The 14,621-nt window shown below is 54.4% G+C and overlaps 1 protein-coding gene across 7 annotated transcripts in view; it reads right to left on the reverse strand.

The window, feature by feature from the left end:
- Positions 1 to 14,621, reverse strand: part of ebf1a (EBF transcription factor 1a) — a 109,477-nt gene that overhangs the window by 11,116 nt on the left and 83,740 nt on the right. For all 7 annotated transcript variants that reach the window (XM_023844693.2, XM_023844690.2, XM_023844692.2 and 4 more), the window contains 3 exons: positions 7,407 to 7,495; positions 784 to 849; positions 134 to 311 (listed from right to left, as the gene is read on the reverse strand). In XM_023844693.2, coding sequence (XP_023700461.1) covers positions 134 to 311; positions 784 to 849; positions 7,407 to 7,495 — 333 coding nt within the window. The remainder of the gene's footprint in view (positions 1 to 133; positions 312 to 783; positions 850 to 7,406; positions 7,496 to 14,621) is intronic.

A 14,621-nucleotide genomic window follows, 5' to 3' on the forward strand; every position in this document is an offset into this window, starting at 1 on the left:
TGCTTCCATCCATCCATCCATCCATCCATGTTTGGAACAAGCTGATACAGTGAGGGCTCTAAAAAGATCCCCAGCAGCATCATGGAGTGTGTCGGGGGTCGGGTGTCGGGGGTTGGGTGTCGGGGGTGCCCACCTTGGTTAGCGGCTTGAGTGGTCTCGGACACGTTGACTGCCAGCTGGCCCGGGAAGGAATTGACCCCCATCATGCCGGCATGGACAGAGCTGTTGGCCAGACCCGGCAGCTGGTTGTGGTTCCTCGGCACGTTGTAGAGCGCCTCCGCGATGTCCGCTGCCCGCTTTAGGATGATCTCCTGCCGTGGGGAGAGGGGCCGTGTCATCGAGACGTCATCATAGCGGGTTAGAGGGAGCCAGTGAAGATGGAGAGAAACACTGCAGGGGGCCACTCAGGCATTACTGTCACTCAGGGAACCGTGGGTATATCTCCATGCTTCCTCTAAGTATGTCAGCATTAACCAAGCAACTATCCCACTGTAAACTTTCGTTATTTCACTAGTCATAATACTTTGATGTGTTCAGCACGTGGTGCCTATTTTACATATTAAACCTGTTTTAATTTGTTAGCTTCATATAATGTGTTCTTGTTATTTTTAATATTTCTAAGGTTGTGATTTTGAAATAGATCTGCCTCTAGCTCAACCCCCCACCCTGCACCAGATCAGGTGTTTTTCCCCTCACCTGCACCCCCACACCATTCCTTTGTGCCCCACAGTGTGAATACCTCTGCCTTAACCCCTCCGTGCAGGGCCCCCCGCCCCCCCTCACCTGGTTGTTGTGTGGCATCCCGTACAGAGCTTCTACTAGGTCAGCTGCCCTCTTCAGGATGACTTCCTGCATGGGGAGGGACGATACGGCATCAGCGGTGAAGCAACTGACGACCTTCAGCCGAAATCCTACTAAACTCAGTAAACTTATAAAAATGCTAAATAGCTGCTCTTGACAATGAAGATGCCAAACCAGTAACCTGCTGAGGTCTGTTGGCAGTGTCACTCAGCAAGGCCAAACATGCAGACTGAAAACCTCTTCGGGGGGAGGGGGGGCATTTCGCCATTATGTTAAAGTTCTGTGAGAGCTTTGGCTACGGACCCCCCCCCCCCACCTCCTCACACTGATATTGTCGGGAGTTTGGGAACAATGCCTGAGAGGGGGCCACAGACATGACTGACATACTGTGGTGAAATTCCCCACAGCCGCTCATGGTAGGGCGGAGGTCCTCGGCACGATGATGGGAGGTGGCCTGAGGGTCTGCAACACCACCTATCGCCCATGTGTCCCGGCCAGCGAGGCGCAAGGCACACGCACATGCAAGGCGGGGCTGGATCGCAGTCCATGGAAAAAAAAAAACAAAACAGGAAAATCCCAGCTGTCCGGAATTCCCAGAAGCAGCAGCCTAGGCCTCACATTCACCATGCCCATCCTCCAGTGGCTTCTCTGTGTTCTCCTCTCTCCTTCTTAAACAGGCACCTAGCACAACCCCCCCCCCGCATGAGAGGGTGCACAGCTCTCGCGGCGTGACAAGCAGAAAATTGCTCTGAGCCCCCGGCCGTAACCCCAGGCGTGTGAGCTGGAACGTGAGCGCGGTGTGAGGCCAGCCCGCGTCCCCGCGTCCCCGCGAGCAGCCGGTGCAGGCATGACAGGGAGGTCAGCAAAGCAATAAAGATTTTACTACGCTGTCGGGGGGCACCACGTTCACTCAGTAATGGGGACGCTGCCACCGCGTTAACCTCTCATTACCGACGCTTTCCGGGAGACCAGGCGAGAGTCTGGGGCCTGATTGGCGAACGCGGGCCGGGAGGGGAATACTCACCGACGGCGGCTCACAGCGGACACGCACGACCGGGGGAAATCGGGAAAGGAGGAAAAACATGCATTCAAGCTCCGGCTCCTATTTCGGGCATTAAGTACGCGGCCGGGAAGCGGGACACCCTCTTTAGAGAGGCGCTCACAGCCGTGCTCATTCATGCCCCCTGCTGGCCGTATCCATCTCCATTCCCAGGGCGGAACATATCCGCAACATTCCCACCCCCCCACCCCTCCGCCACACCTATTCATCTTGCTCCTTGACAGAGGATATGCAGGGGGGACAAACGTGATTAGACCCCCACCCGAAGTCTGTCCCCACAAACAAACAAATGACATTAGCCACTCGCTGTCCACTGGCCCCCCGCCTGTAACTGGAGCCCGGTTCCCTGGCACAGAAGCGGTTCCAGTAAAACAGAGCGGAGAGCAATAAACAGGAAAGAAACCTGATCCGGGGCAGGCAGGCGGGTGGGCAGGGGGGCAGGCAGGCGAAGGCCCCCATGCATCGCTCAGCACACAGCGCCACCCCCGCAGAAGCGGGGAGTTCCAGCACAGCTGCCAGTCCCAGCTCCTGGACCCACGCTTATCGCCGCTGCCCACTTCCTGTTCACACCAGAAATGCCTCTCGGTGCACAGCCCCTGTGATCCCTGGCACACACACACCGACATCCCAGCCCCCCCCACCGGCTGCTGTGTCAAAGCCCCGGCTGCAAACCCCCTCTTCTTAAGAGGCACAGGGAACGCGAGGAGAGAGTGTCCATGTCACACGTGGGTGTGAATGCAGCCAGTATTGTGTGTTCCCCAGCGGCCTGAACCGCTGTAAGGATGAGGAATTCATGGCTGCACTTGTTCATTTGAGATTTTATCGTCTCCTAATGTCCTATTAAGGCTGTAATACAAGCTGGGCGGCAGACATTCTTCTTATGGGAAAGACAGAAATGATGATGTCATACTTCCTGCCTTGACCCCGTGACCCCAGGCTCTGTGTAATGCACACTCTGATTTCATTAACGCCGTTTCCTCCAGCCCCCCCGCCCCCCAAACCCCTACAGCCCAGAAACACTGTACATACTCCATACGTAGGTACCGTTTCATTTCTGATTCAGTGTCTTAATCTCTCCAGGTCCCCTTGCCACACAGACCTTCGTAGGGGGGCAGACAGACTCCACACCACCACAGCCAGGAAGCTGGTGTCTACCAGGCCCCTTCGAGGTGGGGGGCCCAAATCGCACCATCTCGCTAATGCCTTCCTCTGCAATGGTCCCTGCCCACCTCCCTCTGTGAACGGCAGAACCACCCACTCATCTAGTTCTCAGTGCAGATCTTGGATTTGCTCCATTTTTCCATCTGGGGGGTTCGACCCCCCCCCAGACCGGTATGTTCTGCTGGCATGAGGTGAGCTGGGCAACCTCCGCTTGTTCTCCTTATACCTCAATGCCCCTGTAGCTCCTCTCGTTAAGTGGCTGATGGTTAACGAGCGGGACGCAGAGCGAGCCGCTGTAAATCACGCTGGACCGGCTTGTGTGGGGTCAGGGATGGATCAGCTCCGCCCCCTGTATCACCTCACGCCGCCCCCCCACAAGCAGCAAAGCATTGTGGGATGACATCACATGCATGAGGCACGTGCCAGAGGCCAGGTCATGTCCAAAGCATGGCTGACGGTCACGCAGAGCGGGAAAGCTCTGGAAATGACAGGAAAGCTTCCGAATCAGGGGGCACAAACTGACGTTACGGTGCCTGGGGCCCCTTGGTGGGGGCCAGCCCACTGACACACTGAGGTGGGGTGCAGGCCAATGAAATGACTCCTATGTGACCGACACCAACAGGCTGCATAGTAAAGAAAACAGAAGCAAAGGTGGTTTGTGGTTGGATGGCCGTCACTCGCCTGCAGGAGACTGAATGTTATCAGGCCTCAGCTATCGGTGCTCAGCGTTCAGTTATCGGTGCTCAGTTATCGGTGCTCAGTGTTCAGCTATCGGTGCTCAGTGTTCAGTTATCGGTGCTCAGTGTTCAGTTATGGGTGTTCAGTGTTCAGCTATCGGTGCTCAGTGTTCAGTTATCGGTGCTCAGTGTTCAGTTATCGGTGTTCAGTGTTCAGTTATCGGTGCTCAGTGTTCAGTTATCGGTGTTCATAGGCCACCTCAATGGAACAAAGGTTCCTGTGTGTACGTCAGACCTACAGGTCACACACACACAAACACACACGCACAAATACATACACACACACACACACAGACACACACACATGCACACACACACACACACACACACACACACACACACACGCACATGTAGGGTAAACATATCCTTATGGGGACCGCTCATTCATTTCAATGGGAAAAATGCTAACGCTAACTATGACAACCTTAACCCCTACCCTGCCCTAACCATAACCATAAGTAACCTAACAAAATACAAGAGTTTTTGCATTTTTAGTTTTTTCATAGCAGTCACCGTTTTTTATAAAATAGAGTTTTCCCTTATGGGGACCAGGAATCCGGTCCCCATAAGGGAAAAAAACGGATATTTATCACGTTATGGGGACATTGTGTCCCCATAAGGATAGGTAAACCCGCTCACACACACACGCGCACACACACATAAAGACACACACACGCACAGACACACACGTGCGCACACACACATGTACACACGCACACACACAGACGTGGGCTGTGTGGCACTCATCACAAACAGGATCGGGGGGGTGTGCTAGATTCAGACCCGTAGAGTGCGGGGGGGGGGGGCTGTGGATCAGGTGGGTATGAACTGACAGGGAAAATTTGGGAAATAAACAACGGTGACGACGATGATGGGGGGGGGGCGAGATGAACGAATGAGGGAACGAACATGATCATGAGTGTATAAATAACTCATCGCCATGAAACGGAACCACTGACTGTCCTATGGGTCACAGGCGTCAGACTCACGGTCTGCTGTGTAATGTCCGGAACTTCTTATTTCCCTGTCAGTCCATAAACTGACGCGAAAAAATGTCCTGCTCCTATGTGTCTACAGTGAAATACACTTCAGATCTCCCAGTTCTCCCAGTCTTCCATCCATCATACCAGCAGCGGGACACAATCGGCTGACCGCCTGGTGCCTGTAAACTGGAACATTCCGTGACAGCGACTCTGCCTTGATCTTACTGACGTCTCATACAGGTCACACCAATGCCCTTGTGCCGGGCAGGTGAGGGGCGGGCAGGTTGGCCAGGGGGGGGGTGAGGGGGGGCGTGTCCACGGCCCATCCATCTCTCACCTGCCGGTGATTGAGTCCAGCACTTTACAGAAGTGCGTCAACAAAGTGTTATTACCTCAATAAAGGGGAAAATCGATAGTGGAGAAATGAACAGCCAGGCCTGGAAACTGATGCCGTTAATATCAGCAGGGGTGGCAGGGCGAGTGGGGACTGCGAGGCCGCGAGCAGGGGCTTCTGGGTAAAGCCTGACACTGCCTCCACTCTCCCGCTTCCCTTTCTGCTGCTGGCATTCCTTTGATCCACACATCCCTCTACTTTATTGAGAATCAGCATTTTCGGATGTGGAGACGTAACAGAGAAATAGATCTCTCTTTCTCTTTATTTCCCTATTTTCCTCTTTTCCCGCCTCTTCCCCCCTCTCCCCCCTCACAGTGACTCAATTACTGTTGGGCGAGCAGTAATAAAGTCTGGGCAGCAGCGCCTTCGATCGGGTGACCTGCGAGGAGGCGGCCAGGACAGCTGGCTTCACAATGATGAATCACCTGCGTCTGCCTCCCTCTCAGATCAGAGCCCCGCTGGGGGGGGGCGCGGCTCTGGAGGCCCATATAGCCTCGTGCTGCGGACTTAACCCCTCGAGAGCAGTGGGGAAGAGCCAGATGAGGTATGTGCTCATTATCACCAGTGGTAACACTGTGTAGGTGTGTGTGTGTGTGTGTGTGTGTGCGCGGGGGTGTGTGGAGGCGGTGTGGGGCAGGATGCAGGCAGCAGAGGGCTTTTGAGTTTGCTTTGTTATGTCGTGATGAGTTATGTTATGATATAAAGCTCTGGTTTGGTTATTTACTTGGGTTTTAGGGAGCAAACAGAGGATTTCTGTTTGAAGGGTTTATTTTTCCTTTGTGCTGAAAACCAGACAAGTCTGGGAACTTGGAGAATTCGGTAGGCTGGGGTGGCCATCACACACGCGCACACCATCGCACACGCGCACACCATGGCGCACGCGCACACCATCGCACACACGCACACGCGCACACCATCGCACACGCGCACACCATCGCACACGCGCACACCATGGCGCACGCGCACACCATCGCACACACGCACACGCGCACACCATCGCACACACGCACACCATCGCACACACGCACACCATCGCACACGCGCACACCACACGCGCACACCATCGCACACCATGGCACACGCGCACATCATCACACACGCGCACACCATCACACACACGCACACATCATCGCACACGCGCACACCATCGCACGCACGCCATTAAACACATGCAGTGACACGTGTGCTGCATCACGCACGCACAGATGGCATACGCTGTGTCACACGCGGCGTCACGAACACATGGTGTCACGCACATGCCATCACAAACATACGGCATTACACACACACGCCTTCACACATGCATGGTGTCACGCCTTCACACATGTGGGCCCTGCCAATACCTGCCAGTCAATGTTTTCCTCAGTAACACCTGTCAGATTCAACTCCTCTCACAGTCGCGGTGGGCAGGGAATTGTGGGGAACGCCTGTCAGGTGACCCGGGGTCGTGGCCAATGGAGAGCAAGCAATCATGACACTCAGACATGTGTGGGGGGGCGGCTGGGGTTGCCTGAGCACCTGAATTATTTAACGTGAACTTGTGCGTGAGCTTTAAGGGCAGCGAGTGCCGCTTTCTAACCTTTGAGCACCTGTCCCTGACAAAGCCTCAGCACAGCTCCCCTCGTACAACATGATTCGTGCTACACTCTTTGCACATAAAACACACACAGTAGCAGACTCCCTGCTGGCCCGGGGGGTGGGGGGGCATCTGCGCAGTATCCTGCCCATGTCACATGGGATGCTTGCTTTAGTCACGGCCCGCACAGGCCTGCTCTGCTCTCTCCACCATTCTCTTGTCACACTTAGGGCTGTGGTGACGGATAATGTCACTTCCTGCTGCAACTCCAGCACAAACAAAATGCTCTTGGTTTTTGGGGGGGTTTTAATGAAAACACTCAGAGCCTCCATCTCAGGTGACGTGGTGTCACAGGACTGCCTCTCTAGGCACGACCGCGGCCTCAGGATACCACACCTGGACGAGGCAGAAGGGGGGGGTTGTGAAGGGGGGTCATTACCATGGCAACCATGCCAGCCCCAGCCACAGTGATGCCCCCGGTGCTCGGGGTGGCCAGGACAGACCGAGTGGGGGGGAGCGAGAGCGAATGAGTTGGAGTCCATCTACACTTGCATTTATCAGCATGAGGGGCAGTGTGGCCATTGAGGGGTAGCTGGAGGGGTCCTACAGTCATTTTCTGTCGGGGGGGGGGGGAGGGTGGCAATAAGGGAGAGGGGGAGAACAAGGGAGGAAGGGAGGGGGGAACAGAACTGACCTTGGGTAAGCGCTCAGGGTCGCCGGGGTGCCTGGGGATGACCTTCTGCAGCCGCTGGAAGCCGTAGTCGATGGTGGGCTCATTCAGGGCTGGGGGGGGCAGAGGCGAAGCTTGTGTTACACACCGAGTGGCACCGATGCATCGCACACTGCAAGGCGCCGTAGCGCCCCCCGCGGCAAGGGGCCCTCCTTAAACGGGGGCAGCTTTCCCACACGGGGGGGGGGGGGGGTCTCACTTCATTCCGACACCTGTAATGATCCGGGCCTTCCTGACGCTTCCGGAGCCAGATCTCACCCAGACACAGAGGAACCAGGCGCAAGTAAATCAGCAAGAATTATAGCGGCGTCATCCTCCCCCTCTGCTCTACAAGGGCGGGAAATCGGCTCCATCAGACAGTAACACGACTGCAAAGCTGCCGCAGGTGGAATTTCTCTCATTAATAAAACCCGTTACAGTCAGAGTTAACAAAAAAGAATCAGATGGATAATGGGTTAGTTTTAAACCTGTACTCGCATTAATGGATGCCCCATCACTGCCTATCAAAAGGAGAGTGCCTCGATTTATTTTTAAAAAGTACCGGAAAAAGCAGGACCTGCTCCGGTAATCTGGGATTTTGGGAGAACATTTGCGTTGCATTTAGAGCTTCAATTACCGGGATAAACTCTTTATCTTGTCACGAGTGAGACGTCAAAGACAGTCAGTCACAGACGAGGGGGAAGCATGTTGATGGCTGGGAGGGGGGGTTGTGGTGCACTAATCATGGCGCGTCGTCGAAGAAGGGCCCCGCAGGGCGGCAACAGCGTCCCCCACAAGCGGAGGAGCGAGGACGGCAGTAAGAAAGGAAGGTTTTGATGCGAGCGCCGTCTTTTCACTCCGCCGACGGCGATGAACTCCTCAAACGTTCTCCCTCACGAGCGAAAATCAAAGAGCTCCTGGCGAAATTCCCCGTCATTACAGCTTAAGCAGCATCACCTCTTCCCAGCAAACGGCCCCCGTCAGCATTCACAGCACTCAGCAGTAACTATGCTGCAGTTTTAAAATCCCAGCCGTAAGTTTGGGGGACAGGAGAGTCCCCCCCCCACAGCCCAGGCCACCTCTGATGGCTCTTTACATCACGAGAGGGAACACGGGGGCGACGTGATATTTTCTGAGGAATCCGACACGCTCCATGCCGCCCCTGCTCCTGTTTTCCTAACCCCCCGGGGTTCTACCTGAGACACTGAGACACATGCTGACCCACATGCTGTAATGACCAGAGTGATCAGAAGCAGTTACGGGCCTGGCCTTCAGGGGGCGCTCCTCTGGCAGCATGCTTTAGAGAACGGCGGGCCAATCACTGTCCAGCTATTCCCTCCCAGGCCAATGGGTCAGACACGAGTCAGAGAGGAAGGGAGTTGCCCCTCCCCCCGCAGGCTCTATATCGCCTTGTCTGTTCTGTGCCCTTTAAAACCCTCCCCAAAAGATATGACACAAATTGAAGCTAATTAGCACCAAACAGAGAGATTAAATCAATACAGGGAGAGACTCTCTGACTTTCCCCACACTCCCACCCCCCAGTACCTTCTCACCGCTGCGCCCCCTTTAATTCCACACAATGAGCCTCTTTCACGCCAACAAAGCTTGTATTGTTAATAACAGCCTCTCGGAGACGAGCAATAGAGAGAGGAGTCCATCTTCCTGCAGGAGTGTCACCTGATGCACGCGTTTTAAAGGACCTGTTTAAACACAGCGCTGCGCAGCTGGGGGGGGGATGGCTCAAAAGCTGGGGGAGGCACTGCACACAGCGTCATGCTCTGACGAGACTAATTCAATTAGTCGAGTCCCGGCACTGATATTTGAGTGGAAAGTAAACAGCACCTGGATCTGAGGAAACGGACGAGCTGCCAACAGCAGCAGAATTAACCTCCGTCTCTGTCTCTCCCCCCGTCCTCCTTGTCCAACAAATTAAAATTCCCTCACCTTGTCTAGCACGTCCTAATTAACGACCAAACCTGGCTCTTCTGTGAAGAACGGCTCAGCGGAATGGACAAATCGCTCTCGTTTTATTTATCCCCACCATAAATTAATTATTTGTTCATTCAGTTCGTTAGTTCTCACTGAGCAACGTTTGACTATGTTTAATCACTGGGACTAAACATACGAGGTGTGGTTTCTGGGTACGGCCCTCCTCGGCGTGGCTCTGATATGAGACACAAAGAGCCCGGCACGCTGCCGGCCCGCGTGACTCCCTTTCGCGTCCCCACCTCCCTTCTGTCTCCCCCACTGGCCACAGCCTGGGCGCCTCCTCATGGTCCATCGCTCGCTCGCACATATGATAGGACAGACTGCCTGCCGTCCCGGACCGGACGAGCGGTGTGGGCTGAGGGGAGCGTCAGCTGCTGGGGTGCAGAGGTGCATGGATCTTTCCGGAAGTGTGCCTGGTAGCCCAGGGGCGATGTCTGCAGGTGGCTGCCCAGTCCTCCCCAGCGGCCTGCCTTCCGGGATGCAGAGGGGGCTGGCAGAGGGGGCTGGGAGGGTTCCAGCCTTCCTGTTTGGGGAGCCCTAGATGCTGTTTAACAGAGTGGATTTACCGTGGATCCCTGAAGGTCTCCCTCATTCTCCGTCCTGGACATTTCGGAACCACCTTCCGGAATCAGGGGGCACTGGAGGGTTTGGGACCAGTCCTTCTAATCCCAAATAACTGGGGATGGTGTAAATCTGCCTGTCTGTATCCGTTACTTGCAGCCGATCAGGATGTTTTTTACCCATTTAATTAAACGAAAACACGGTGCTACAATTAAAGACGTAACGAAGATCAGCCAGAATGACAAAACGCGGCCGTGAGGTTAAGCACAGCGACCGGGGCAGGGGCCACGGCGACCGGGGCAGGCATCCGCAGCTGCTGACATTAATTTGTTTACGTGTGATTAACCAAGTATTTATTTATGCAGGGGGGAAACGAAACCTTTCTAAGGCGTGATAGAGAACAGACACTTTCTGAAATCGCTGGGAAAAAGAAAACGGGGAGAGAAGCAGAGCCTGAGGCTGATGATAGATCATATTTAAATGGCCTTCCTGTAATTAGGGACGGGGGGCGCTGGGCAAGGGGACATAACTCTTTGAAGTGCGGGCCGGTGGACGGGGGGGCAGAGGGATAATGAAGCGGGAAGGGAGGGGTGGGGCGCGTGTAAGAGGCCCATTAATGTGGCGATATAGAGATGGATGGGACCAGTCCTGTGTAAACAGCGCGCTGCACTTGGGGGTGTCCTGCCATGTTTACGCCCCCTTATTGCTATTGATTTCTACATTCTGGGCAATCTTCTCACCAGCCAAGCAGATAATGTATACTTACTGGGGGGGGGGGGGCAGAGAGGGAAGCTGGGTGGGGGGGGTAGGTTTGTGTTGGGTGTGAGTCTAACGCATATCACGTTAATAAAACTCATTTGATTTGTCTCGCTGATACATTAGGGCTCAATTAAGTGTCCCTCCCTGAAATGAATCTGGACAATGAAATGTCATCTGAGGGAGGAAGGTGGCCGCAGGGGCGCCGGGGGGGGGGCACTGGGGGGGCGCTGGGGGGCACTGATGTATCCATTCCCAACCGACGTCCCATCCCACTGCGTGTTTGGAAGCCTGTTCTCCGAAAACTGAATAACTGAACAAAGCGTCCACATCACAAACTTCACATCACCATGTGTTATGTCCTCTACTGTCGACACCAGCTCCCATGGTGGTGGGGGGGGGGGGCGGGGGGGGGCAGCCATGGGCTTCCGCAATATTCAGCTGTCAGATTTTACACTGTTACTCCTTAACCGTTTGTGGGATTGCATTATGATAAAAACACGTGCGAAAAACCACATTTTATACTGACTCACTTTGGCAACACAACATGAAGTTACATTAGAGCAAAAAAATGTTTACATTCCACAAAAAAATTTGGCAAGTTCAGCATTAAGCCCGATCATACTGGACACACAATGCTGCATAAGTACTTATAAACACTCAGCATATCAGGGACGCCCAGCTAGCACTGCGTGCCACCACAACCGTCTCTGCATCCACTTCAAGGGTACAGACGCTGTGTGTTCAGAGGAGCCTTTTCCGCACACCAACGCAATACTGAGCCCTGGCCGTTCTCCTCTGACATTAGCGAGGCGCGTTTGTCTATCGCAGCATCCTCTGCAAACCCCAGAGGCTGCAGTGTGTGGAAATGCCCGGAAGGCGGCTGTTCCTCAGACCCGAACCCAGCATGTCTGGCACTGGCGTCACAGCCCATCTGATTAGATCGTTAGATGACGTGTTGCCGCCTTTCTGATGCTCAGCCGCACTGTGAGGGACCTGCTGACCCCGTCTGTCTGCTCTGCGCATTCAGTTACAGCCATTAGTAAGCAGGTCTGCCTTACAAACTGCACTCTGACTGTATATATAAAGTAACATCAATTGCAACATACAGACACACACCCGCAGAAATAAAAGTATTGTCCAGGGAGTGACTGGAATAGAGGGGAAATCGCACAGCCTACCTACTGACCCCCTGAGAAGGTGTAACAATCAAAACACAGGGGACGTATCCAGAGCGGCACCTTTTGTTTTTAAGCGTTTTCTCTGGGCTGGGTTATATATTGGGGGGGTGGCTTCCCTGCATTTTGTGCCTCTCTAACCCTCCTTGGGGGCTCGTCATCCCCATGTGGTGCCGCGTGCAAAGCGAGGTGACCTGGTCACCTGACATCCGAGCCGAAATTACGGCACGCTCAGATATATGGGCCTCAGAGAGCGGACCCCACCCCCAGTTGGACACCCCCTCCAATAAAACACCAATACTGTTTTCAAAATCGAAGCAATCCCTTAAACTTAACAGCGTAAATAAATAAGGGGGACGGGTGTTTTCCTCAGCAACGGGCGATTTCTGAAAGATCCCTCACAATCGCACGGACCAGTCCTCATGGAAATTTCATGAGGCACGACGCAGGAGGCCTCATATTTCACAGTAATGACCCTAAGGGTGGGGGGAAGTAACACGTGTGCGTGTGGGGGGGGGGGGGGGGGGGGGCTGGAGGGTAACAGGAATAATCCTGAACATTAACAATTAGCAGCTGACTAATATTTTGAGTGTTAAAAACAGCTTAGAGGAGGGTGCTTATGGTAATCGGACCCCCCCCCCCCCCCAAGGTCGATGCGTGATCTGGGCCGGTGAAGTAACCTGCCTTCACACGGGTCAGACCAATCTGCAGCTGCAGGGGACGACGGCAGCCGGCTAAAGAGGCAGACGTCTGTGACACCAGGCTGCGCTCTCGGGCGGCAAGTGGGGGGGGGCATTTAACAAGCACTTGTAGGCTTGGAGAGAACCTGATAATATCAGAAGAGTGGGGGGGCATAAGGTCCACTTGCCCTCTCCTCAGCCTGCTGTTTCCTCTATTTCTGCCCCTCTGCGCCCCCCCCCCACAGAAGTCGATCTTACTCAGGTGTGATCTCATACAGCGTAGATGGGAATCGATGGGCCCGGTGGCAGGGCGCTCGATAACCCTGAATTATTGCTTCATTTTTCTGCTTATTATAGATGAGCCTTGTTATTTTTTCCAGCCCACGTCGCCCAGGGATCGATACGCCACAATCTTATTTTTTTCCATTTTTCCATAAACCCTGCGACTGCGTTTATTTGGAAAATCCGACAAGCTAAATAAGGCATCGCGGGAGAACAACAGAAAAAGCACATGCTGCGGATCCATACGCATAAAGCGGATCGCTTGTTTTTCCCGTCCACGCCCGCGGTGAGACCGGAGACATCTGCGCAGCGTTACAGCGCAAGAACTCTTATTTTTTCGGCAAATCAATTTCGCCTCAAAATCAATTTGCCGCTACAAATGTTTGCTGTGCTTGGAAGCCATTGGGGCCGATCTTTAATGGGAAATACCTGCCTCTCAGAGCCTGACGTGTCCGCAGCAGGAGTTAAACAAGTATTAGGACACTCACTCATTAATTAGCAAAGGATAAAAAACAATAAAAAACTTCACCTTTTCTGAGAGCAGGAAGCAGAAGGCGGCCTTTTGGCGTGAGTGGAAGCCGCTCCCTGACGTGAACATGCTGTGCGTTCCGACGTATCGAATGGAGCTAAGGATCGTATGAGGATATGGGGCGGGCTGTCTGCCTCGCTGTCTGAGCCCCCACGTCCATCGAGAAGGTGCGAGGGGACAGGAAAGGAGAGAGCACCTTTAACTTTGTCATTGTGTCATTGTGTATTTGAGGGGTCTGTCCATGAGCCTCCATCCTCATAAATGTGAACCCTTCCCGCTCCCTCCAGAATCAAGCTGCCTGCCCCCTGAACGTCTGTACATAATTTCAGCCGTCATACACACTTTTGGCCAGGTGAGGGCGTGGTGGTTCATGGCCATGTTAAACATGAAGAAAGCTTTGATGTTATGTCAGACCTCATGTGAATTTAATATCACAATAACAGGAGAGTGTCAGAGAGCCCTCTGGGAGGTTGGAGCTGGGGGGGGGGCAGTCAGGGGGAGAGGAATAAAGGGAAGGGGAAGACAGAGGGGGGGAGGGACAGAAGGAGACAGTGGGAGACAGAGAGGGAGGGAAAGAGGGGAAGGGGGGGCAGAGGAAGACGGGAGGGATGGGGGGATGACAAACTGTTCAGGGTGTCACTGCACGGAGACCTGAGTAGATACAGGCAGGCGCCACGCACAGGATCAGCCTGGAACGCCGGCGCCCCCCCGCTCTTGCCTGCCGCTGTTTGTTTATTAGATGCCACTTTGCACCTCCAAGATGGGGGGGGGTTGTATTTGGTGCCGTAGCATGTTCCCACTGCGCATATGCCTCCGGCGGCCTGTACGGGCTGGCGTCATGGCAACCATGGTCACACCAGCCCGGGCCAAAAAACCGGGGCGGCCGTCCCATTTAGCAGGGCGTGTGAGTGGGGGTGAGGAAGTGCCATGGCTTAAAGGAGAGCTTCCTTATGGGGGCGGGACGTGGCGTGAGTTAGCACACAGCCACGCCTCCCACACGGACGGGGAGCCCCAGAGGATGCTGGGAGTCGTGTTCAGGGCCCCGTTTGCACGTCACCATTGGCCCAGAGCCACCGCCATATCGATTTAATCAGATCCCCTGGCTCCGCCCCCTTCCCTGCAGTCAGCTGGGGGGGGGGGGGGGATTAGGCTCACCAGCTGCCCCATAACACTGACGCCAGCTGCCAGAGAAACCTGCCAACCAGCTATGATGAGTATCTGCTGG

This window comes from Paramormyrops kingsleyae, chromosome 10, assembly GCF_048594095.1.
Source record: "Paramormyrops kingsleyae isolate MSU_618 chromosome 10, PKINGS_0.4, whole genome shotgun sequence".
NCBI classification, from domain to species: domain Eukaryota; kingdom Metazoa; phylum Chordata; class Actinopteri; order Osteoglossiformes; family Mormyridae; genus Paramormyrops; species Paramormyrops kingsleyae.